We start from the raw sequence: 24729 nt of genomic DNA on the forward strand, positions 1-24729 counted from the left end.
TATCTTCAGGTTCAGGATCCCTCTGGGCTTAAGTACCACAATGAAGTCCTCGGATCGTAGTCAAGGCATTTGTTACGAATGCCAGTTGCTTGCCATCTTTGTGCATAGAGGCGGCGCAGCACTAGCACGACTGAGATTCCTGGCAAAGAGAGAATTCCCCACGGTTGACGTCCAGAGTGTCGCGATGGCGTCCCATTTGGCTTCCATGTTGGCTTGCTGCTTGTGTTGCCACAGGCGAACAAAAGCTTGTAGGCACTCATTTTCGATGAGCATAGAGTCCTTGCCTTGGGTCTGAAGCTTAATTTCTGTCCAATTCGTGGACGATGGGTCATAGCCGACGATCTTCTCGGCCACCATATTCGGGGAATCCCTGGCATTGAGCTTAGCTCTCATTAGGGTTCACTCCGCAGCAGCATGCAGAGATCTTCAAATTGATGTAGAAAGGCAAAAAATTTGCCCACCTATGTGAACTCGGTGTCCACAGGCTCCAGGCCACTTTACGAAGTCAGTGGCACCAAAATTTTTGGGGTCCAGCTTGATGGAATGTAGTTCGTGTCGAAAATCGATGGAGCAGATGCGCCACCTGTCCGAACACTGGCGTTCATGCGCATCTCCCCTCGTCCCAGTGCAGGCGACGCTACCAGCTGCTGGCTTCGCTTAATTTGTAGTGCCAAGAAGATATCGATGACGTACGTGGCATGAAACCACATCATTCGTCACCAACTCCCAAATTTATAAAAATGAATTTTCTCATTAAAATTTTCGTTTTTCGATTGTCCGATAATTAGGAAAACTCTGCGCCCATTTCCGTGTAAGAAAAATCGATCAGCGACTACTTATTTGCATAAAAAGTCAAATGTCAATACAACAAAATTTTGATATACCATATTTACTCGCATAATCTCACTTCTTTTGTAAAAAAAAAATTGACGCACATTCAGGGGTGCGATCATTACGTGAGTTAAATTTTCCGCGAAAAGAAAAAATGCTTTTTCATCCCCCATTTGCTGCGGGATGACAACAGGTCAACAAACAGGTGGCTGTTGCTGTGACAATGTGGGACATAAAAACAAGATGGCAGCCGGCGGAGCAAGCCGAACATGCTGAACGAGATTTTTTTTCTTCTCGTGAGTACATTACGTGCATTGAAACAGTTTCTTCTGTATCAGTAATGAATATCGTTAATATCGGCAAGTTTGCTGCAATAATGTAGCCATTTCCACTTTGAGGGGACAGAAATGGAGATGGGCTCGCTTAGCTGTCAGTGACATAGAAACACATGACGGGCATGCTGCAAAAACTGCGGCATTTGTCATCACTACTATCCTAATATCGCATGTTTCCGCTAAGGTGGGCGAATATCTTAGCTGTGTTACAAGCGTCGGTGTATGAATAAGGTACACTTAAAACTTATCAGTGTAAACGTGGCTACTATCGTTGCCGCTCGTGATTTGTTGCATGCCCATGAGTGCAGACAAGAGGAATCGAAAAGCGCCTTTTTTTGTTGTTTACCACAACCATTATAAAGCCAAGGCAAGTTTGGTTGTAGCTTTCTTTTTTTTCATGGAAGTGCGGAAAGTGATGAAAGGAATGAAATGGGGCATCTGCTTAAGAATCTGTTTGGTGCTCGCAGACCACTTGGTATGTCTTGAAGAGTCGTTCACATAGCATTCGACAGCATTCGACAGATTTTAAGCGCAATCATCATTCGCTGCACTTGGCACACGACATATCGCTGCGGCAAGTTCGGAGTACAATCATTACACGACAAAGAAAAAAAAGAATGAATTTTGACAACAAAGTTCAGGGTTGCGATCATTATGCAAGTAAATACGGTAGCAAAGCAAATTGGCAATTTTACTAACGTCATTATATTGAGGTTTAACTGTAGTATTGAACACTGAGTGCAGTGCCTCTGCAACTTTGCTTCTTGTACGGGTACACATTCACTTCTTGCACCTTCGGAAATATTTAATGCGAAGAATTTGAAACGTCACTATATTGGCGGTTACTGTCAACAAAACATTGAATCTGATGGGCAGTACATGTATGGAGGAAAAACCACAGTATGTGTGCAAGCTCGCGGTGCACATGGATGGCTTGATTGTACAAACTGTGACCGTTCGTTCTCGGCAAGGGCAGATCGTCCCTCTGCTTCAAGAATATAAATGACTGCTTGATCCGATACATGTTCCACAAGAAAGCTTAGATGACGTTCCTTTCAATGAGTATAGCTCCGGGCATGGAATGTCAAACTGGAAATGGAATGCTTATGCTGAGATCGGCCTTGTAGGCCATTGTTTTCCGTGAACAGCACTTGATGTTTACATGGGTGGGTGAACTGAATCCAATCCCAACTCCAGCCTGGATGGATTTCTACATAAGTGTTTGATTTAGCAAAACCACTGCACGCCTCAGATGCACTTCGTGGAAGGACCATTGTGGTCTGAGCTGAACGTGTTTTCTTAGGTCTCTCTACAGTTTCATGTGAATGGGAATGGACGCAGCTATTCTACAAGCTGAAAGCCAAATCTAAGTGTGTCTGTGCAGTGTTTGCAGTCGCCAGTCGATGCAGCGGCTGGAATGAAATGGCCAAGAACAAAAGGACCATGAGGCGTTGGAACGCTAATTGGTAAACAAGAAGAGATGGGTAGACTTGGGGCATTCAGGACATGAGTAAAACGAGGACTACTGGTTCCAACAGGAAGTGTATTCAGATACTGAAACTCGACCAGACACAACGGTCTGCATGGATTACTTATTGCCGACGTACAGTATGAGGATTGGCTGTTTAAACGGCATGCGCTCAGCCTAGTACCTTGCATATCCATACAGACTGGTTAGCTTCCCGCAGTGCACCCATTTCTACCTTTTTAAAAAAAAAGAAAAAAAAGTGAAGCAAGCACTCAAGGGCACACGAGATGCACCTTGGTTTCGCGTCTGGGTTAAGCAGCCTTTTAGGGTTAATGTTGCGATCAGTACGTCAGACTACTCTACAGTGCAAGTAATTGGGACATTTGTGTGCAAAAAAAAAAAAAAATTACCGACGATTACGTTACTTCCTAATGCGAAATTTGAGCGCAGCAAATGCGAGCCTTTGTTTGCGTTTGGCCTCGGCCTCGGCCGCGCGAACGGTAGAGTCTTCTCTGCGACGGCGATGAGCTTCTGCTTCAGCCTTGCTTACTGCTGGTTGCTCTCGACGGCGGCGATGAGCCTCCGCTTCGGCGGTGCGAACGGCAGGGTCTTCTCGGCGGCGGCGATGAGCTTCTGCTTCAGCCTCGCTTACTGCTGGTTGCTCTCGACGGCGGCGATGAGCCTCCGCTTCGGCGGCGCGAACTGCAGGGTCTTCTCGGCGGCGGCGATGAGCTTCTGCTTCAGCCTCGCTTACTGCTGGTTGCTCTCGACAGCGGCGATGAGCCTCCGCTTCGGCGGCGCGAACGGCAGGGTCTTCTCGGCGGCGGCGCTTAGCCTCTGCTTCGGCGACGTGTACTCCTGGATCATCTCGACGGCGGCGACGGTAAGCTTCTGCTTCGGCGGCACGCACCTCTGGATTCTGACGGCGACGGCGCTGGGCCTCTGCTCTGGCAGCTCGTTTAGCAGCAGCAGCAGCAGCAGCAGCAGACGGAGGACTTCCATCGGTCGTCTCGCTCATGGCTCAGAAAGAACTGGCAGATAATTTCGCAGTGGCGAACGGCAGCGGCAATTTCGGCTCGGGCGGTGCACATATACAGATCCGCCGCCACCGATCTGGCTCTCTGATTGCCACCGCACAGGGCGAACGGCAGCGGCAATTTCGGCTCGGGCGGTGCACATATACAGATCCGCCGCCACCGATCTGGCTCTCTGATTGCCACCGCACAGGGGTTGCGTTGGAGGAGGAGCGAAGAAAGGAATTAAGTTCGAGCCGGCGCTTTGACAACCGGAGACTCGCAGGAAGAGGGGGGAGGGGGGCGGCGTGTACACCCAGCGGCAAACGATGGGGGCAGAAGCGCGCGCAGCAAGCGGACAACACGATAAAGGGAGGAGGGAAGAGATAGTAGCGACTGACTGATGCCGCTGACGCCGATAGTGAGTCAACCCCAGCTGCGGAGTTGGTTTCAGGGACAACGCCGCCGATGCCGACACAAACAATATGATACCCTCGCTTCCGCAGCGCTAAGAACCAGGTCTAGCCATGGGAAGGTGGTCACGTATTCGTCGACGTGCCGGGGCCTACGTGAAATAACCGGCGCGTCGGCAACTGAAGAGCACCCTATCCGCCACACAAGAACAGGGGGGGGGGACCCTTTCCTCCTCTTTCTGCATGGCGGCGACGGTGTTCTATGCAGTCACGTTATCTTGACTCTCTAGCGGCGTCAGCGGCATCCAGCGGTATCAGTCGGTCGCTGCTAGCGCTGGGGGGATGAAAGGGGGGCGGAGCTGGTTATGAGGCCGACGACAACGCCGACGACGACGCGAAACCCAGGAACGGACGCCAAAGAGCTGCACTCTAAAACATTTGTACTTTCTGCGCCATCTGGAAAAAGCAACTGGGTAAATTACTGCATTTCACAATCTTTGGAAAGTGTCCGAGACGTGTGGAGGTGTGTCAGATAAGCTTCAGATAGGCATATTTTATATATTATATTATCTATACATTCAAAACCCACATTAACGAAATTCTTGCGACAACGAAATATTTACTTATCCTTGGCGAATGACCATAGGAGTCAATGCATTTCGTACCTCTTGACAACGAAATGTCGCTGTGCTACAATCATGCATCATCATGATTTGCCGGAACGTAACCCTGCATATTACCTACTCACGCAAGGCTAGCAGGCTCCTTGATGTGGTCAAATGCGATTGCTTTGCACTAAAATTTGAAAAGAGATTGGGATTAAGCACGCCGCAGCACACCACTGACATCTACACGGACGCTGCAATCACAAACGACATAGCAAGCATGGCCTGGGTTAGCACATCTGCACCCCAACACAATGGCTATCACACATGTCAGCTTCTGGGGGTGCAACCTTGCACGCTGAGCTCTTAGCTATATGGGGAGCGGTCAACACCATTCCCATTGACATGAGAGACATTGTAGAGCAGAGTGTGCGAAATAATTATCGGATCCTTACTGATTCGTATGAAGCAGTGGCCGAATTAACGGGGCCCACGACAGATGATGCGGTGGCCAACGACACCAGAAAAAAGCTAAAGAGAATACAGGACAATGGGACAAATGTAGAAATCCTATGGACACCGGGGCACACCGGCAGGGATGGGGGAAACGCAGCTGCTCACGCAGCTGCTGCACAAGCGGGTGGGCTTGATTACGCGTACAGCTCCCCACACTCCATTTCCTCGCCAAACCCCGCGGACCAAAATCCATACCTAAAGATATTGTCTGCGGGCTCTCCTAGCAGAGCACTGATGCATTACATTCATACTAAAATAAAAGCAGACAGCAAACGGAGGTTATTAGAAGCTACACCAGTACATTTGTTTGACGACAAGGGCGGGTTTACCCGCTTGGAAGAGGTTTTCTTGAATAAGGTTATGGCCAACGCTGCATACACACCACACATACTTGAGAAATGGCACCAACCCAGACAAGCTACGATTGCGAAGACTTACACCCGATGTACACATTGCCAGGAGTCATGCAGAGCAGACTTGCAACACCTCATTTGGAGCTGTGCAGCTTTTTCGCAAGGGAGATCCAACATTTAGCATCTACTACACGGAGACATTAGAACACTAGGAATTGCAATACAAACTAACCCTGAAACACAGAAAGCCATTGCGACATATGGCAGACAAAGTGGCCTGTTTCGAGTAATGTAGAAGGGGTCGATGAGCCCATGTGAGAGCGGCGGAACTGAACATGCACCTGAGCCTGCATAAAGCGGAAGGTCCCAGACTGAGATGAAGAAGTGTTTCAGCCGACAGTCTGGGTACCCACATTCCCTTCCCTCCTAATCCCCATCAGTGGCCTAGAGCCGTCCCCTTCCTTAAAATAAAGGCTTTATTCATTATTCATTTACAAAAACAACCAAGCGCCGGAAGCGATCACGTACCCTGGAAACAGGTCATGGCCGCCATCTTGTTTGTTCATCACCAGTTCGAAGCAGCACGCATGTTACATGTGATGGTTTTTGCATACGTAATGCAGTGCGTAATGTGCTACTCGGTGAGCGAAATGCAGCAAAAAGAAGGAAATGCACATCCTGCCGCATGGAGTGCCACACATCGGGCCGTAATTAAGCGATTGGGGTGCGTCGACCTCTGTCAAGCCTTTCTTCTGGCTTTTTGTCGATGCACCCAACATCCTCATGACGATGTTGAATAAAAAATTGAATTGAAATTGGAAAAAAAAAAAAAGATTGTCCAGGAATACGCATCCCTCACTTCAAGAACGCTTGTTTTGGTGCTACCTGACAGGCATCACGTGCAGATTTGGCGCTGGACGTAGGTTTGCACAAAGGGGCAGTAATCTCAATCGATTGCCTTGTCTTTGAGTTTACAAAATACGATCGCTTTCGCGCTCAGCACTGGATGCATTGGCACCTACAAGCAACAGCATGTGTTAAAAAAATGCTGCTGCATGTGTGGAGCGCTGTTGCTCTGTGTCTGTTGCTTAGTTACACAACATCTTGCAAAAGTGATTGTATCTCCGAAAGCAACTGACCGAGAATACTGCTCCACGGCAGTGCTGCCACGGCCGATCGATGCATGTTGTGCACTTAGTACTGTCGGCAATGCGGTTCTATATCCTCAAGCAGAGCTTGTCAAAGTAGGCTAATGCAATTTTGACAGCAAAGTTTCATTCTGAAATGCATTAGGTATCTGTGCTGTCTCAATTCGCAACAACAAAATTCTCGCGAAAACATGCTTTTGTTTTTTTCATTTTCCATCAATTTCATTATTGCGAGGTGCGACTGTATACAGGTAGTGCACCGCCTATAGAAGCGCCACTGATAGCCACCTAGCGGGTGCTTCCAAAAGTATGCTAAGGAGCAGTAGCAGACAATATACCTTGGCAGCAAGGATGGCTGAAGTTCACAGCTGCAATTTCTCCTTTGTCGGGTGCCAGACTGTTTTTTCTGCGGTGACAGCTGCAGAAAAGACGCTGGCCTCTATGGGAGCGGACATGAACATGATGTTACCGGTGTTTTGGACAACCCAGTTGACGTACGTGCCAGGTGCGTCCTACAAACAAATGCAATGAATCCCAGTTACATGAAGTGGAGCTCATGTTAATTAGTCACTTGGTTTTGTTAAGCAATGCGATGTCTCGATTTTTTTTTTTTTTTAATTCTACTCTTGCCGTAATACTGCTTCTGTACCTCAAAATAGGCACACGTCGTCAGTGCAGACTAATATCTTGCACAAATCTGCTCAGTGCGATGTCTGCACATGTCGTAGTGATCTTTCTGCCGATAAATGTGACATCGCCAAAGAAGCGTCGTCGAAGTCTCCTCAAAAAGAGTAATTGTGAATTTATTAATGAAAATGTGTACACTAGTCAGTGAAGTCACCAAACGCGCGGGTTAATAAGAGCCCGAGTTAGCACTGTACCACTGATGCAATTCTGCATACACCGACGAACTGCCGTTCCTGCTGCAGTTTTCGCAATTTTAAATTCCCTTAGGGAGCTGCTGGGAAACATACAAAGCTGACGTTTGACCAACTTTTTAATAGTTTTTCTTTTCTCGAATGTTACCAGAGAGAAGTGCTGCATCATATATTTAAATGCAGAGCAGCACCAGCCAAAGTAGATGGGCACTGTCAGGAACGCCGGGCTTAGTCCTCATCTGCATAAGCATAATGAGAAATAATTGAGTGCAGTATAAAATGCGCATGCAAAAAAAAATGACTATTTTGTGAAACAAATCACTCAGTGTGGCAAGTCTGCTCAGACAGCATCGAGGTGTAAAAATTTCCCAAGCGCGATGCAAGCTTTTCAGCTAAAATGGAACAGAATTACCATATGCAGCAACCATTAGCAATTCTCGCCCTGAACTACCTACATTCTTAACACATTTCCCATGAAACCACAATATCTAAGATGTGGTTCCCAGTGTACATCGTTCATGAACCCATCATAAACCACTCGGAATAGTCTACCCTTGTCAACCCTTCCGCCTAGTTTTTTTTGTCTTGTTTTTTGTTTTTTCTAGTGTATTGTTGTGTTACTTCTTTAAAATCGAATTTTTTCTTTGATTGTTTAAACATACAAAATTGGCAATTTTTTTTTTTTCATTGTTTTATGCATAACCACTCTTACACGTGTTTGTATTGCCCCCCCTTGTGTAATGCCTTCGGGCCTTCAAGGTGATAATAAATGAAATGAAATGTCCTTGAGCGAAAAGAATAAAGCTGTTACAGAAGCACTTGCCTGTTATCATTCCGATAAGACACCGTGTGATTTACAAACGAGGCAAGGTGAAAACCTCGCTCGTAAAAAAAAAAAAAAGACAGTTTTGCGTGAAGCAACTAGCAGTAGTTCAACGTGCGCGAAGCTGTGCATAAAATAAATGCGAAAGTATGAAGTGCATGACAGGTGGTGTGAGGACTTCCTGGGCCGCATAAAACCAACAGTCTCAGTTCTTGCAAGCTTCAGTAGCTTTAACATACAACACGATGCACTCGCGCAGTCGTGCTGCCTAGCTAGCGCAACGTGCAAAGAAGCGGAAAACGGTAGAAGCGGCAAGCGGCACTCAGAACTTTAGTGAAACACCTTTAAACCTCATGCTTCACTGCATACGAGCTGAACAGGCTACGATCAACTTCGTCGCTTACCCATCTAATTATGATTTAGTGCAAAAAACACCAACACAACAAAAGAAAGCGTGAGACAGAAATTTTCCACCGAACGGCGGCGATCCATTGCTACCATTGCTCCCGCTAATGAGGCTTCGCGGGGAATGGTTAGAACTGTATTGCCGGCACATTTTCACTGGTATTTGAGCAACCCACCATGCAACAATTCTTTGACAGGCCTTGAGGCTTTGTCTACCATACACATGCAAAGGTGCTGCTCATTTTGCTCTGAAAACGTGAATAAGACAGAGAAGCACGATCGACGATGCAGAAAGCTACGATGCATGGCTGCCTCCTTTCCCGAGCACACTTCGCAAGGCCGCCACCAATGGTGTGTCCATTGGCACACACTACACGTATATAGAACTACTTCGTGATCTCCTTCGAGTTCAGTATATCTGGGTTCATCTGTAAAGGATGTGCTTTAAGAGTACTGACATGATTTGGGCATTTGTGTGCAAATCCACTCATAAGTAAGGTAGGTCCTTCTGATCATCAAGGGACAGATTTAATTGCCCTGAGTAAGACATGTAATTTATTAAATTTGTGGGGGTCTCGCATCTCACAGGAGTACCAGCTATCGTGAATTTGGGCTTAGCGGACCGCAGGGCCTTGTCAGCCGTCACCTTGCGTAAACTAGTGCACCGCTCAGCCGGCAAAGGGTGCTAAGGCATGCACCACACGAAACACAATATTGCCCTAAGTTAGCGAAAACAGGTTTATTTGCCTCTGGTGACACCCAACATTGCACTAACACCCCGTCTCGGATTGGCACTGAAAGCAAAGAAGTTCCCACACCACATGCGAAACGGCAGAAAGGCACTGCTAGTATGTTGCTGCTGGAAGATGGCTCCCTGCGACATGCTGTTAAGGGAAGAGCGTCCCAGCGGCTATGCTACGTACCCTCACGATGACCAGTGGGTCTGCTTGCGAGAGCGTAGAGCAATCTCCGTTGACTTAGGCCTCCGATAAGTGTGGCTCAGCGTAGTATGACCACACCCGAGCACTAGGCACTGCTCTTCGGCTTAGCATTAGGAAAGGGATCAGCAGAAGGTACGTGCTTGCCATAGGTGCAATGTACCGTGGACAAGCTCAAGTCTGAGAGATGCCCAAACAAAGGGGCCGGTGGATGAGTGGAAAAATGTGTAGATTTTCTATGCTCTCCGGGAGATGTCTCTCCCATGTTTTGCCTTCCTCGCAACGCGACTTGGCCTTCCCAGGCTGGCAGCGTGAAGCACCACCGTTGAATATTGGTCTGTGAAAGAACCACCCCCAGAAACCATGCCGAGTAAAAAGAGGGAGGCACAGGTACAGCAGAATTGGCTAATGCCCACACAAAGCCGATAGGGCGTACCTCAATCCTCACAAGATTTAAACATTTGCCTCACTACAGACTGCAGCAACGCTGCTCCCTGTGTTTTTGACCCTCTCAGCCCATTTACGTAGAAGGGGGTGTGATGTCACTCGAGTGAGTGATCTGATTGGCTTCCTACATGACATCATCATGAATAAACATGCTTCTCCATTAAGGCTGATTAATCAGTGAGACTTTTTTTGCCCACCTCTCCGTAATTTGGCGTGTCATCATCATGGGCTGTCTCGCCATGTAGAAGCTGCCACCATACTGTCTGACATGGATACTATCTATTTCGCAAGGTTTTGCATGACTTATCAGCATATATGCATCGGTGTATATAGCTGACAGTATTTGTGGTGCTGTGCCAAGCTTGCCATCTTCACACAGTACCAGGAATGCTTTTACCAGTAATGAGAAACACTGCATTGTAAAGGTGCGCAGGAAACACACTCAGTTCAAACCAATCGGAAATGGATAACACTTGCGTCACTGCCCAATGTTATGGCCAAAGTGGCAGGACATATCTATGTCTGCACGGAATAAAATTTGAGGGGCAACACTGCGGCTTGAAAGAAGGGTTATGTTTAACCACTTGTACCTCTTTTAGTATTAAGTGCTGATGCAATTGTTGTGAGAAGGCATTCCGTTAGAGATACTATGCCTAGGTGGAGCTCTTAAGTACGACTAAAACTGTTTCATGGACCATTTTATTAAGTGTAGCAGCATTTGCCTGAAAATTGTTCTTTGGAAATATTTTACAATTCATGTGATAAATTACACTTACATTCGATGTGTTTCACAGTTTCAACAGAATGCAACAGCTGTTGGCAACGGTAGGGTGGGCTTTGCATTTTAAAAAATTTGGCAATACAAAATATTGTTTGCATGCCCTCAGGTTCTATTGCTGAGACAGCAGAAAGACAAGGATGACCTGAGGAGTGAGAATGACACAGCTTGCGTACTCATCTTTCGCCTGGTGCTCAACACCATGCAGAAGGCCATCCTTTCATCACACGTCGACGACAGTGAAGGCATGTACTTTATAATCTTACCTTCCATTACTTAGTTTCTTGAAACTAGCATATGTGTTAAGCCGCAGGCACATAAACATAATTGCTGCACTCTGGTATTTCTCAACTTAATTATTTTTATGTATTAAGCTGTTGTACTTTAAATATGTGACAGGGGATCTGAGAACTTATGCAAGCTGTTTAAGTAATGGCTATGTACTTTCAGTGTGTTCGGATGTTTTAATTGTCATTGAACAGCAGCAGTGTTAAGCATCATTGCATTAACACTACAGCAGTTAACACTTATTGACTGCTGTAGTGTGAAAAATAAGAACGACACACTTAAAGCCCTTTTGTCCTCCCTGGATTCCAATGTAATCGGAATGGTATCTTGGTTGGACAGCACTATTCTCACTTGAGAGGTGTTCCCTGCAGGGTACACCTCCTATCGAAAAGACGGAAGTACACAAGGAGGAGGCGTGTTTTTACTTGTAAAACAAACTATTACTAGCTTTTTAGTTGATTTTGGTGATACAGGGTGTAAATCTGTCTGGTGTAAAATAGCTCTTGGAAATGAGTATTACATGATTGGGTCATTTTATCGTCCACCCAATGATAATTTAGTTCTACTTTTCTTATGCTTTCTGGCATTTTATTGAAGATATCAAGTGAAAGATATCAAGTGATTATTTCATAATAGGTGGTGATTCCAATTTACCTGCATTGCAATGGTCACTACTACTTCCACACTTAATCTTGTGTTCATAAATTCCCTTAGGCTGCTTCACTCCGTTCATACTGTACCTGGTATAAGTGACCAGGAATGCGTCGTTGCATCATTGTTAAGTCCTAGACCCCTATGTAGCAGTTCCAAGGCCTAGAAAGGCTTTTTTGTTAAAAAAAGAAGATTACTTCGAAATAATTTATGCACTTGAATGGCATTTTGACAGTCTCTCAATGCTTAGTCCTACGGCTATTGTATCTGAGCTATGGACGATATTGAAGCAGATTTTAATGCCTATTGACTTGCACGTTACATCCAAGGTTCTTTCCCATAAACAAAGGTGAAATAAACTGTGGTTTATCACTGAAATTAAAACACTTATAAACAGAATGAAGCGCTTAAACCAGTATCTCAGACACAGTCCAGAACCACTGATCGTTGACAGTCTAAAATAGTTTGGTAGTCCAATCAGCTCGAAAATTGCAGTGGCAAAGAACAGTTTCTATTAAACCTTAGAATCATGTATCAGAGAGAGCCCTAAACAATTATGGAAACTGGTAAAAACAAACAGCAAAGATGAAGTTGGGATTCCAACTTTAACACAACAGGACGTAACTGTAAGCAACGAGGGTGAAAAAGCAAACTGCTTCAATGTTTCTTTCATTTCCGTTTTTTGTTGCTCTGCGCTCAATGCTGCCCCGACCTGCCTATATAGATTAAACGAGTTCAATTCCATGCCAAGCGTTATTATCGACGACTACGGGATTATGAGCCTTCTCACAAAATTAAACAAACTCTGTGCCTGGCCCTGATGGTATCTCAAACTATATCCTCAACACCTGTGCTGGCATCCTTTCTAAATACTTAGCATTACTATTCACAAAGGCCTTGAATGACTGTGAGCTACCTCAGGACTGGAAAACTAGTAACATTGTTCCAATTCACAAATCAGGGCTATGGGACAAGGTCTTTAATTACAGGCCAATATCCCTAACTAGTACAGTACTGGTTTGGCCTAGTTGGTTACAATTCATGATCATTGTTATTTGTGCACCACTTGAAACGAGGACTAGGGGACGACAGACACAAGTGCAAACTTTCAACTGGTTTTAATGGTAGGAAATCAAGTGGTTTACAGTAAAAGCTTGTTAATTCGAACTTCAATAATTCGAATTTATGGATAATTCGAACTCTACGATTTGGTCCAGCCAAGCTCCACAGTAGTCTATGCATAAAAAAGCCTGTTAATTCTAACGCGAGAAGGTTCCGCCACGAATAATTCGAACTACGTACCATAGTTCTGGCGGCTTGGAGCCTGGCACACGGCCAGAAAAATGCACCTACTGCCTACGCACAAAGCTGCGTCGCCTCCGGAATGGAGAGAACGGCGAGAGAAGGCAAAATCAGGAAAAATCTAACTGGCGCGGTGTCGGCCAGAAGGCAGCAACGGCTGCCTCCTCTCTGTTCTACGTTGACCTCCGAGACTTCTTGCCCGTCACGAATCTCGCGGGCTTTGCAAATCTCTTTTGTTGACTATGTCGACGGGGACGAGGGTGCAGTGGTGTGTGGTGCGCTGAAAGATGAAGACATAATTTCTCAGGTCAGAAGCGCTGAACCTGTCGATGGCAGAGACGACGAGGAAGACGAAGCACCAGTGCGGCCCTCCGCTGTGGAAGTCATGGCTGGATTGAATGCTGCCCGTCTCTTCTTCAGTTTTGAAGAAGGTGAAGAGGAGGCCTTCCGCCACGTTCGCTCGTTAGAGCAAAAAGTGCTAGCTGTCGCCTTCAAGGAAAAAAGGTAGACTACGATCACGGACTTTTTCAAGCATTAAATTTCTGACTGCCCTAGTGCTTCCAAATCGCAGTGTACTGTTCTTCTCTTTCACTTTCATAGTTTGAACTTTCGTTAATTCGAACTGAAGCGGCTTCCCCTTGTGGTTCGAATTAACGGGCTTTTACTGCATATACATACATGAATGTGATGTAACATGAAATACATAATAAAATAGTATGCATGTACAATCGACAAGACAGACTTGCATGCATGCATTTGCAATAGCGAGATAAATTCTAAATAATACTTGTGATACCCAAGACAGACATGTTGATGGCCTACACATCTATCGCTCCACTTTCACAAAATCCCGCCCTGTTAAGATAACCAAGTTCTTTTGGGGATAGTCCCAATGAAGCCATACTGAAGCAGTTTTTCCCAGGGCAATGAAATTTATCCGCTTCAATTATCTCACGTGTCGTCTGATTGTTGTGCTTAGCTACAACCTTGCAGTCACTGAACAATGGTTTGCAACCAAAATCATGAGAGTGTAAACCCAAGTGCCCTTGCAACGGAAAAGCAAAATTGAAGTGGAAAAATTGTGTTTTATACAGGAAATGCGCTGATCACTTGGCCCAGTGAGTATTACAACACGATTTGGACTTAATTTTATCCTGGTCACAAAAATAGGTGCCCTTAAATATTAGCAAACGTAAACATAGCAGATTCACTCGCAGACGTGTACTGCTTTGCATTTTTCCTTAAAAGTCATCGAAGAAGTGAACAAAGGCAAGTACTTATGTGTAACCTTTTCATCAAATCTAACCTGGAATAAACACGTTCATGATACAGTCGCCGACCGTTTATTCGGACCTCACGGGGACTGCGAAAATGTCCGAATAAACAGGTGTCCGAAAAAGCAGATTAAGAAAAAAAAATTAAATCCTTTATTTCCACGCACTTATTCGGGCTCGGCAGTAGGAAGAAATCGTGAATGCGCCGTTGCACGCTGTTCCGTTTACGCGCAATCAGATATGCCCGAATCTCGGAGAGGGTCGTACGGTCACTATAGGCGGCTGAAAGCACAGTCACTGCTTGTACACGCTCCGCATGCGACGGAAGCGTAGCACATGGTGCATCATCTTCCGACTCAGTCATCGTCCGACGGTGCAGCAGAAACCTGACGAATGATCTTGCCGTCATTGAGTTCTGCGCATGTCAATACAGCAGTGTCAGCACCTATGAAACTGTCAAATGAGACGGTGTCCGGAATCGCAATGCAACCACTGCGCAGGTCTCGGCAGAACATTTTCCGCGTCAGTAGGGAGCACATCGGAAGGCGACAAGTCCTCCCGGCACCCGCTTGCCGGCATTTCCCAGCGCAGTCTGCGCGGGCACTGTCGGCGCCATTAGACCCTTGACGCGATGTTTACGTATGCCGCATTGGATCACCGAAACCTCGACACAGCACACAAAGCAAACACCACCATGCCGACACCAGTCGCACAAACGAAAAACGCGGCCTGTTAGCAGCGTCTTGCGCGAAGAAACAAATCAGCTGCTGAATTGTCTTGACAAGGTTTGCTAAGCTGAAACCGGAACTGCTGCAGAGCCACTCTATCTAACCAGGCAGAAACGATGATGTTGAGCGGGGATTTCCAGTAGCGCCACTTCGTGGGGCAGCAAGGAAGCTCCGTTCAAAACAAAAATGGTGTTCAGCAAGTCGAACCATGCACCGGTCAGAGTCAGTGCATGGTGCTCTCGACCGAGTTGGCTCTAGGAGTGTCCGAAAAATCAGACGAGAGGTTGCAAGGTGTAATTTTCGGCAGTTGTTATACATTATGGTCTATGGGGAGAATGGCGGTGCCGCGAGGCTGACCGAATAATCGGGCATGTCCGAATTTTTGGAGTCCGGAAAATTGGTCAGTGACTGTATAAGATTTAAGGCAGGACACACCGCTTACAGTGAGGCAGTTACTTTACAAACGGTTGCCCTATCCTAGAATACGTGTGTGCTATATGGGACCCCATACCTGAATACTAATTAACAGAATCGATGCCATTCAAAATCACTCTGCGCGCTTCGCGACTAGAAAATATTCTATGCCAAGCAGCATTACTGACATTAAACGTAACCTAAATTGGGATGAGCTCGCCACACGTCGAAAACATTTTCCTGTCACTTTCATTAAAAATATTTTATTGAATCGATCAGTCCTCGTTAAATATAAATACAGTAGAACCTCATTCATATTGTTACGCAAACAAAGGAATAAGAACTGGAGACTATTTACAAAGTATATTTACAAAGGATAATGCAGCGCTAGCCAGTTCAGCCGACAGCTCGAGAGCCAGAGAGCGTTCGTCTTCGTCGGGGTGCCTGTGTGCATCGGCTGCGAGAAACACACAATATGCATGTATCATTATCCCCGCCGGCGGAAGCACCATCTTGGTGCATCTAAATATCGGTGATAACCGGAGAGTGATATGGTTTAAGGCGTGCAACATGCACAACATCAGTGGAATTCGGTGCAGATGAGGCACTGGTACTGACTGGGGCGATTTCGTACGTAACTGTAGTCACGGCACGCAGCACTCGATATAGGCCTGTGTACCGAGAAAGGAGTTTTTCAGACAGGCCAATGTGACGAGTCGGGGGGACCACAGGAGTACCAGAGATCCAGGCAAAAAGTGGATGTCTCCGTGTTGGTGATCGTACAAGCACCGTTGCTTCTCTTGCGAGGTCAGGAGGCGAGTGCAGGCAATTTCGCGTGCTTGGGCTGCCCTGGTGATGGCGTCAAGTACATACTCGCTAGTATCTGCTAGTATAGGCGGATGGGAGGGATGCATCCAGTGGCAATGTAGGTTCGTGACTGAACAACAGAAAGAATGGGGAATAACCAGCAGTGTCGTGACGCGAAGAATTATACACAAAGGTGACATAGGGTAGGGCAAGCTTCCAATCAGTATGGTCGGACGAGAAATACTTTGCAAGCATGTCTGTTAGGGTACGATTCAGATGCTCTGTGAGACCATTAGTCTGTGGATGGTAAGACGTAGTCAGCTTGTGCTTGGTTTTGCAGGACTGCAGGATGTCGGTGATGACTTTAGAAAGAAAAGTCCGACCACAGTCTGTAAGCAATTGGTGTGGAGCGCCATGCTGCAGAATCACATCGCGTAAAAGAAAATCAGTGACATCTGTGGCGTAGCTTGTTGGAAGTTCTCTGGTGATGGCGTAGCGCATGGCGTAATCTGTTGCCACACCGACCCTCTTGTTGCCAGATGGGGATAGAGGGAAAGGGCCAAGTAGGTCCAAGCCAACGTGAAAGAACGGCTCCGAAGGAAAGTTAAGCAGTTGAACCCACCCAGCAGGGAGCGTCGGTGTTTTCCGGCGCTGGCATTTCTCACATGCCGCAACGTTTTTCCAGATGGAGCGGGCAAGGCATGGCCAAAACAAGCGTCGGCAAATCGGGTCGTAGGTGCGAGAGACGCCAAGGTGACCTGCCATTGGTAAATCATGAAGTTCTTGAAAAACAGCTTGCCGGAGGTGCTTTGGAATGACGAGGAGTAGAGCAGGACCATTGGGGCATACATTGTGGCGATATAATACGCCATCCCGGAGAACAAACAGGTGAAGGGGCGAATCACAAGACGAAGATTGCAAGCCATCAATGATGACGCGCAAGGCGGCATCACGGCGTCGCTCGTCGGCAACATGTAGCAGCTGAGAAACAGAGAAAATGCAAGCGTCGGCATCGGGGTCAGGGTCGGAGGGACGTTTGTCTACTGGATAGCGGGATAAACAGTCTGCGTCTTGATGTAATCGGCCCGACTTGTACACTACTGCATAGGAATATTCTTGCAGCCTCAGAGCCCAGCGACCAAGCCGGCTGGTAGGATCCTTGAGTGAGAAAAGCCAGCAGAGCACGTGGTGGTCCGTGATTACAGAGAAGTGCGTGCCATACAAGTACGGGCGGAATTTGGAAACCGCCCAGACGAGAGCCAGGCATTCACGATCTGTAATTGAATAGTTGCGCTCCGCTGCTGTGAGGAGTTGGCTAGTGTAGGCGATAACATGATCTTCACCCTGTTGGCACTGGGCTAAGACGGCTCCGATACCGACCGTGACCACTGGCATCGGTACATACTTCTGTAGGAGAGGATAGGTCAAAGTGGGCCAGTATAGATGGCGTGGTGAGAATGTTGATGAGCTTGGCAAACGTGGCAGTTTGAGCGGGGCCCCACTTATACGGCACGTCCTTCTTCAGAAGATCAGTAAGTGTTCGGGCAAGCACTGCGAAGTCTTTAACGAAGCGTCAGAAGTAGGAGCAGAGTCCTAAAAAACTGGACGTCTTTGACAGACTGAGGTACAGGAAAAGACGTGACAGCATGAATTTTCTCTGGGTCTGGTTGAATACCAGAAGCGACAACGAGATGGCCCAGCACTGTAATCTGCCGACAACCGAAGTGACACTTCGATGAATTTGGTTGCAGCCCAGCATCGCGGAAGACTTGAAGAACAGCTGATAAGTGCTCAAGGTGTGTCTCAGATGTAGGCAAAAATATGAAAATGTCGTCTAGGTAGCAGAGGCATGTTGACAATTTGAACCCTCGAAGTAAAGAGTCCATCATACGTTCGAACGTTGCTGGGATGTTGCATAGACCGAATGGCATAACTTTCAATTCATATAGGCCATCAGTGGTACGAACGCAGTCTTCTCTTGGTCCTTTTCATTCACGGAAATTTGCCAATAACCAGACCGAAGGTCTATTGAGGAAAAGTATTTGGCACCGTGGAGACAATCAAGGGCGTCATCAATGTGAGGCAAGGGGTAGACATCTTTCTTGGTAATAGGGTTTAGATGATGATTATCTATGCAGAAACGCCATGTGCCATCTTTCTTTTTAACAAGCACCACAGGCGACGCCTAAGTGCTCGACGAAGGTTCAACAATATCTTTGGCAAGCATCTTGTTCACTTCATCTTGAATAACTTTACGCTCTGAAGCAGAAACTGTATATGGCCGGCGATGAATAGGACTGGCATCACCAGTATTTATGTGATGCTTAAAAATTGAAGTCTGGCCCAATTGGCGATTGTTGAGGTCGAAGATGTCGGGGTAGGAACCCAAAAGGGCACAGAGCTGCTGCTTGTTCAGGCAATAGGTCCGCAGCAATCATGGGACGAAATGTTGCGTCAGGGCAAATGGCATCCTGTGGACAGGGTGACGTCAACTCAAAACGTCGCGATGTGGTCATCTCCTATAGCACGCAGCCTTGCAACTGCCTTGGGGTAGAATTTCCTTTGTCAGGCCAAAATTGACGATGGGGAGGCATGTCCGGTTATTGGCGACGGCGACGACAGAGTGGAGCACAGTAACATTGCGCATTAAAAGGACATCGGGAAGAGGTGTGGCGACAATCACCATCAGGCACAGGAAAAAATAATAGCAAATCGACGAAAGTCAAGGCGTTAGGCTACAAGCGGACGAAGGTGGTCGTGTGAAAGTAGTTCGGCACGAGTATGCGTGAGTAGAGGAAGCAAGCTCGAGGCAAAGGGTACCGGCAGGACAGTCGATCAAAGCTGAATGCACCGTAAGAAAGTCGAGTCCAAGGATTAGGTCATGGGGACAGTTGGTCAGCACTGTAAAAAGAACAGAAATGTGGTGGTCGGCGGTACTGATGTGGGAAGTACACATTCCAGTGACGTGAACAGTGCTACGATCGGCCACAGGTGCGGCTCGAGTAGTAGGAGGCGTGAGAACCTTGCTCAGTCGACGGTGGAGGTTACAACTCATTATGGACACCTGGGCTCCAGTATCTATTAATGCCTTCAAAGGGACACCGCTGACGTGAACATCAAGTAAGTTCTGGTTCGTTGGAAGCGTCAATGGAGGATTTCTACATGATGAAGATAATGCAGCACTACCCCCAGGAGCTGCATGGTCTAGTTTTCTGTTGGGGAGGGTCCATAATTACAGCAGAACCCCGCTGTTACGTTCCTCACTGCTGCGTTTTCCCAGCTGCTACGTCGTTTTCATCCGGTCCCGGCATAGCTTCCATAGGGTACAATGTATAAGGAACCCCGCTGTTAGGTATTAGCTGTGAAAACGTTCCCGCATGGTACGTCGCAACTTAGCACCCCGCACCCTCCTGGGCTAAAGTAGGCAACGCGTTCCAACCGCCATTTTGGCTGGGCTTGGCTGGGCTTGGCTATGGAACTGGCTGCAAGAAGCCGCAAGCCAGTTCGAGACGCCGCCACTAAGTGGCCATTCGTGAAAAATGCTCTCACTATCATCACTGTGATTACGGTCACCGCATCGTTGTTGGACGTGTCGACTCACGGAAGAAGGAAACTCAGGAGAGGCCCTGACGTCACTCTTTGTGAAGCTAAAGTGAAACCGGAAGTTGGCGTTGCTCGTGGCGTTGCTCCGCCTATCGGGCCAGCTCTCCGCTCTTGTTTACATTTCTCCCACGCCGCGCTGCGCGCAACCGGGCTGCTCGGACGCGCGCGCTCCGCAGCAATACTAAACAATCGTTAGCATGTTAGCATGATTACGCCAAAGAGGGCAAAGTTTCCCGCGGATATTCCTTTGCCCGTTGCCATTGCCGTGGCACGGTGACGACGAGGAGCACGAGCCGCATGATGCCGGGGAGTTGCCAAATCGTAGCTTTGGAGAAGCCGTCGCGGCTCTGTACCTCCTCCGCAGGTACGTCGCCCCTCACAGCGACGCTGACAGCAATGCGGCCTTCCAGGCTATTCAGAAACGTGTGGCGATTTCTAGCGAGCGAAAGAAACAGCAAGCCACCATTATAGACTTCTTTAAGTCCTAAGACACTCTGTGGAAATAAATTGTCTATAGTTGAAGCTGCATTTTTTTATTCATTTTCGGAGATTTCCCCACTGTTGCGTTTTCCCGGCTGTTACGTTTTTTTTCCCCGGTCCGGTGAAAAACGTATGAACAGGGTTCCACTGTAGTTTGTGACGAATAGTGGCATGGCTGGGGCGATGGGGACCAACGGCGCTGCGGTGACGGCGAGCGAGCACGACGACTGTTATCGACGGATACGTCTGAGGTAGGAGGCATACGGCGAGGCGAGTAACGGCACTGGTCGGCATATGGGCGAGGAGATGGGGAAAAGAAGCTCGAATACGGCGACGTCAAAAAGGTGTGGCAGTGGCAAGCGACGTGGCCAATGCCAAGGCAACGGAAGTAAATGGGCTTGTTCGGAGTTCTCCACTCGGTAGGGTTGTGGTATCTGGGAGGGGAATACCGATCGCTCTGAGGCATAGGTGTCGGCACCGGTCGGGCGTCAGGTCGGGAGACCTAGCAGGCAGCAGGAAAACCGAGGTTGACAAATTCTTGCCGCACAACTGCCTGAATGAGAGAGATCGCTGGGGCTGGTTGGTCAATGGCGCTGTCAAATGGGCGTGGATGGAACGGCGCAGGACTTGTAGCCTCGAGCTCGCGGCGAACAATAAGGGTGATGCGCTCATTTAAGGGTGGTGAAGCGGTAAGGTCGATGCAAGACGACGTCACAGCCATGTTAAGGAGCCGGGAGAACTGTGGAATGACGCGGTGGCTTTTGGCGAGCTCAAAGCAGGGGCATTCCGTGAGAATGACGTCGATGGTGTACACATTGTTGAAGACCAACAAGTTGAATGCGTCGTCCGCGATCCCCTTAAGTACGTGGCCGACTTTGTCAACCTCGGCCATTTTGTTGTCGACTTTCTGGCAAAGAGCGAACACGTCTTTTATGTACGAGACATACAATTTAGGAGAAGACTGAACTTGGGTAGCAAGCTTTTTTCTAGCAGCCAGCTGCCGACCGGTGAGATTTCCAAAGAAGTCAGTGAGCTTCTCCTTGAAAGCATCCCAGCTAGAGATCTCGTCCTCGTGTGTCCGGAACCAGACACGAGGAGTTCCGTCCAAGTAGAATAGGACATTCACTAGCATAATGGTAGGGTCCCAGCGGTTGTTTTGGCTAACACGCTCATACAGGGTGAGCCAGTCCTCAATGGCAACATTATCTTGGCCGGAAAATATGCCAGGATCGCGAGGGTTGGTAACCACAACGTACGTGTTGGTGGGGTCGCAGGAGTAGAAGCACACGAGGTGTCGTCACCGGGAGCCATTGCGGAAAGCAAGGTGCGGCCGCTGTGGAGCTGCGGGGCAAGGGTGGGGAACGGCACCCTCCACCAAAATGTTACGCGGATGAAGGAATAAGAACTGGAGACTATTTACAAAGTGTATTTACGAAGGATAATGCAGCGCTAGACTGTTCAGCCGACAGCTCGAGAGCCAGAGGGCGTTCGACGTCTTTGACAGAGTACCTGCGTGCATCGGCAACAAGAAACAAGAAACATATGCATGTATCAATATGTCTTGGAAAAAAAACATGTGAGAAAGAACATACTAACAGGGAAAACATATGATCCGAGGTAACTAAAAAATTGGACAGACTCAACTATTGTTGTCGTCTACGTAATGTGAAGCGTCATGTGGATCGTTGCGTTGAGCTGGTGGTGCTTCGGCGGCCTGAGACACGTTTTCAGGGTGTCTACCAACCAGGAATTTGTGCCTCTATCAGGGAAAATTAGCGGTAATATTGTTGAAAGGGTCTAAAGTCGCGGTAATGCTGGCCCGAGTAATAGATAGGAATCGTAATAAATTGTCTGACGCCCTGTCGTCGGCTGGAGGAGTTTCCAGTGTACAGTCAACAACCAACTTTCCTGATGCCCGATAATTTGGACGGCTTTGCGGCACCACCACGCACCCCATATAGTCAATGTATCGGAACGTCTGAAATTTCGGACGGAAGAACCCTTCGCCGTCCGATTTTCCTGACTTTCCTGAGGTCAGAAACGGCATTAATCAAAGCCAACACCGTTGCTTTATTGATTACCTTGCCGCCTCTAACCGGCGCTCTCGCACACAGTTCTGCTAACAGCCGTAGCCAGCACTGCGGCAACGCTAGACCTAGCTGCTTCGACGTTAGCTATTAAGCTTCTTGCCTTTAGGTGCTGTGCTTTTCATTGAAAGAATTCGCTGCTGTCAGCAATGGCACCGACTGCACCTTTGTGGTCCTCGCAATAGGTTTCGAAACTCGGAAAGCACGGTGCGTTGGATAACGCCGGTTCTTGAGAGTCAGCTTCGCCTCAATGCAGGAATGTTACATGGTGAAACATACGGAAAAGTATTGCGGTGAAGCATAACAAGCGTGGGAAGGGGATATAGCCATGGGAAACAGTATGTATTCCTTAATTATACACGCGTGCACCCGGTATTTCCTGTCGCAGTACGAGCACCGATATGCCTAATGCGTGTACCAGCCGGCCTTCAGGGTGTTTTAAAATGTGCCTGAGGGGGTTTGAGCCCTAAAGAACAGTAAATGACATGCATTTTTTTTCCAACTGGCCGATTTTTCGGACATTTTTGCGGCCCCTAGGGAGTTCGAAAAATCGGACGGGGACTGTGCAACTGACCAAGAAAATGCTTCAAATGGGCCGCGGGGTGAATGAGTGGCGGAAGGAGGACAAAAACAGAAAGGATGTACGCGTTGAGGAATGAACAGGAAAGGAAGCATGGTGCCGCCATTTTGAAGGAGCTTGAGCTGAAAAAACAAAATGTTGGCTGATGCCGGGATGCAGGTGTACCTCATCCAAACGAAAATAATCTCTTCAAAGCAATGAAACACAACACTGAGGCATCGTGCGCAGGCTGGGAGTTTGTCAGGACAGTTGAGGTTGACTTACGAGCTCTTGAGAGAGAATCTCAATTGTGACAAAGTTTGGGCCTCATACCACTGAGCGTGCTATCAGTTTTTTGATAGAAATAGCTCATATTAGAATATACTTGCTTCTGTATGCATCTCCTTTTTATTCGTATTTAGGATGACCTACTCGATTTGCAAATTTTTTGAAGACATTTATTTTGCTGTGCAGATTACTAACCCCTCCTTTCTATTCTCTTTTTGAATAACATAAACACTACACCTCAGTATTCAAACTGGATTAAGTCGTTTTTTTTTTTTAAATTTGTTTCATATGCTTACTAGAGAGTGACAGCATTGGGTAACGTGGTTTCAGCCCGTCTTGACATAAAGCGTCGTTCTGCATCACTCAGGGAATTTCGCAAAGGCGCTCGGGAAAAACCTGGAAAACTCAAGGAATTTGGAAAGGTCAACTTGTTAGACACCCTGCGTTTGGTTGTTTTCATAGTGCGTGGTGTCTTAAGAGGGTGACGGGAAACCAAAATGAAATTGAGCTGGCGGGTGACGGCGGATGCCGCCGAAGCGAACTGCGATGACCACATCGCACTGCCTGCAGCAGGGAATGGCGGCGTGTTTGGATTATCGCCTACTAAAAGCGTGCAGTAGGCTACCAATGGCACTACGTGTCACATGCTGTAAAACAAATAGGTGAAGATGTTTATTGCACTAGGTTTCATGGCGATAGCTACGAATGCGGCATGCGACTACCCAAGCGGAGATTTGCTGGTGCTGGAATAAGAAACTAAGTGTCGTCGTTTTCACGTGAGACGGGCGGACGAGTATAGCGGCGAAGCTGCCGTGGCGGGCAGCTATACACTGTTCTTTATCGCACGCGCCTCGCTCATTTTCTTGTTTACATTGGGTCTAGCAGCCGGAAAATGTATCATACGATTGCAGTTTGGTGACATACTGAACGTTGGTGCCGAAAAATCTTGTTTTTCGGGAATATATGAACCGGCAAAGAATGAGCATAACTCTCTTAGGAAAACCAACGTAATGGGAACATATCACTGAGGCTCTAGTGTATCTGCAGCCACCAACATACCCTTGTCAACATGCAGCGACCACCCCTTCAAGATAAAATAAATTTTTGCACACACACCGACATACCAGCAATTCTTTTTTTTGCACACTATCACATTGTGGGATTTGCTGCTCACCGACGTCACGCAGGTAGAATCGGACAACACATTTTCTGATCTGATTCACCATTTGACGATTACTGTTTAGCCTATACATATCTTTCTTTTATGTGTTTTCGTTTATTTTTCATGTTTTTTTTT

General features: G+C 47.4%; 1 protein-coding gene across 6 annotated transcripts in view; it reads left to right on the forward strand.

Moving 5' to 3' along the window:
- Window positions 1-24729, forward strand: part of poe (E3 ubiquitin-protein ligase-like protein poe) — a 549262-nt gene that overhangs the window by 141954 nt on the left and 382579 nt on the right. For all 6 annotated transcript variants that reach the window (XM_065455076.2, XM_065455078.2, XM_065455079.2 and 3 more), the window contains one exon: window positions 11061-11196. In XM_065455076.2, coding sequence (XP_065311148.1) covers window positions 11061-11196 — 136 coding nt within the window. The remainder of the gene's footprint in view (window positions 1-11060; window positions 11197-24729) is intronic.

Source organism: Dermacentor albipictus, chromosome 1 (assembly GCF_038994185.2).
Source record: "Dermacentor albipictus isolate Rhodes 1998 colony chromosome 1, USDA_Dalb.pri_finalv2, whole genome shotgun sequence".
NCBI classification, from domain to species: domain Eukaryota; kingdom Metazoa; phylum Arthropoda; class Arachnida; order Ixodida; family Ixodidae; genus Dermacentor; species Dermacentor albipictus.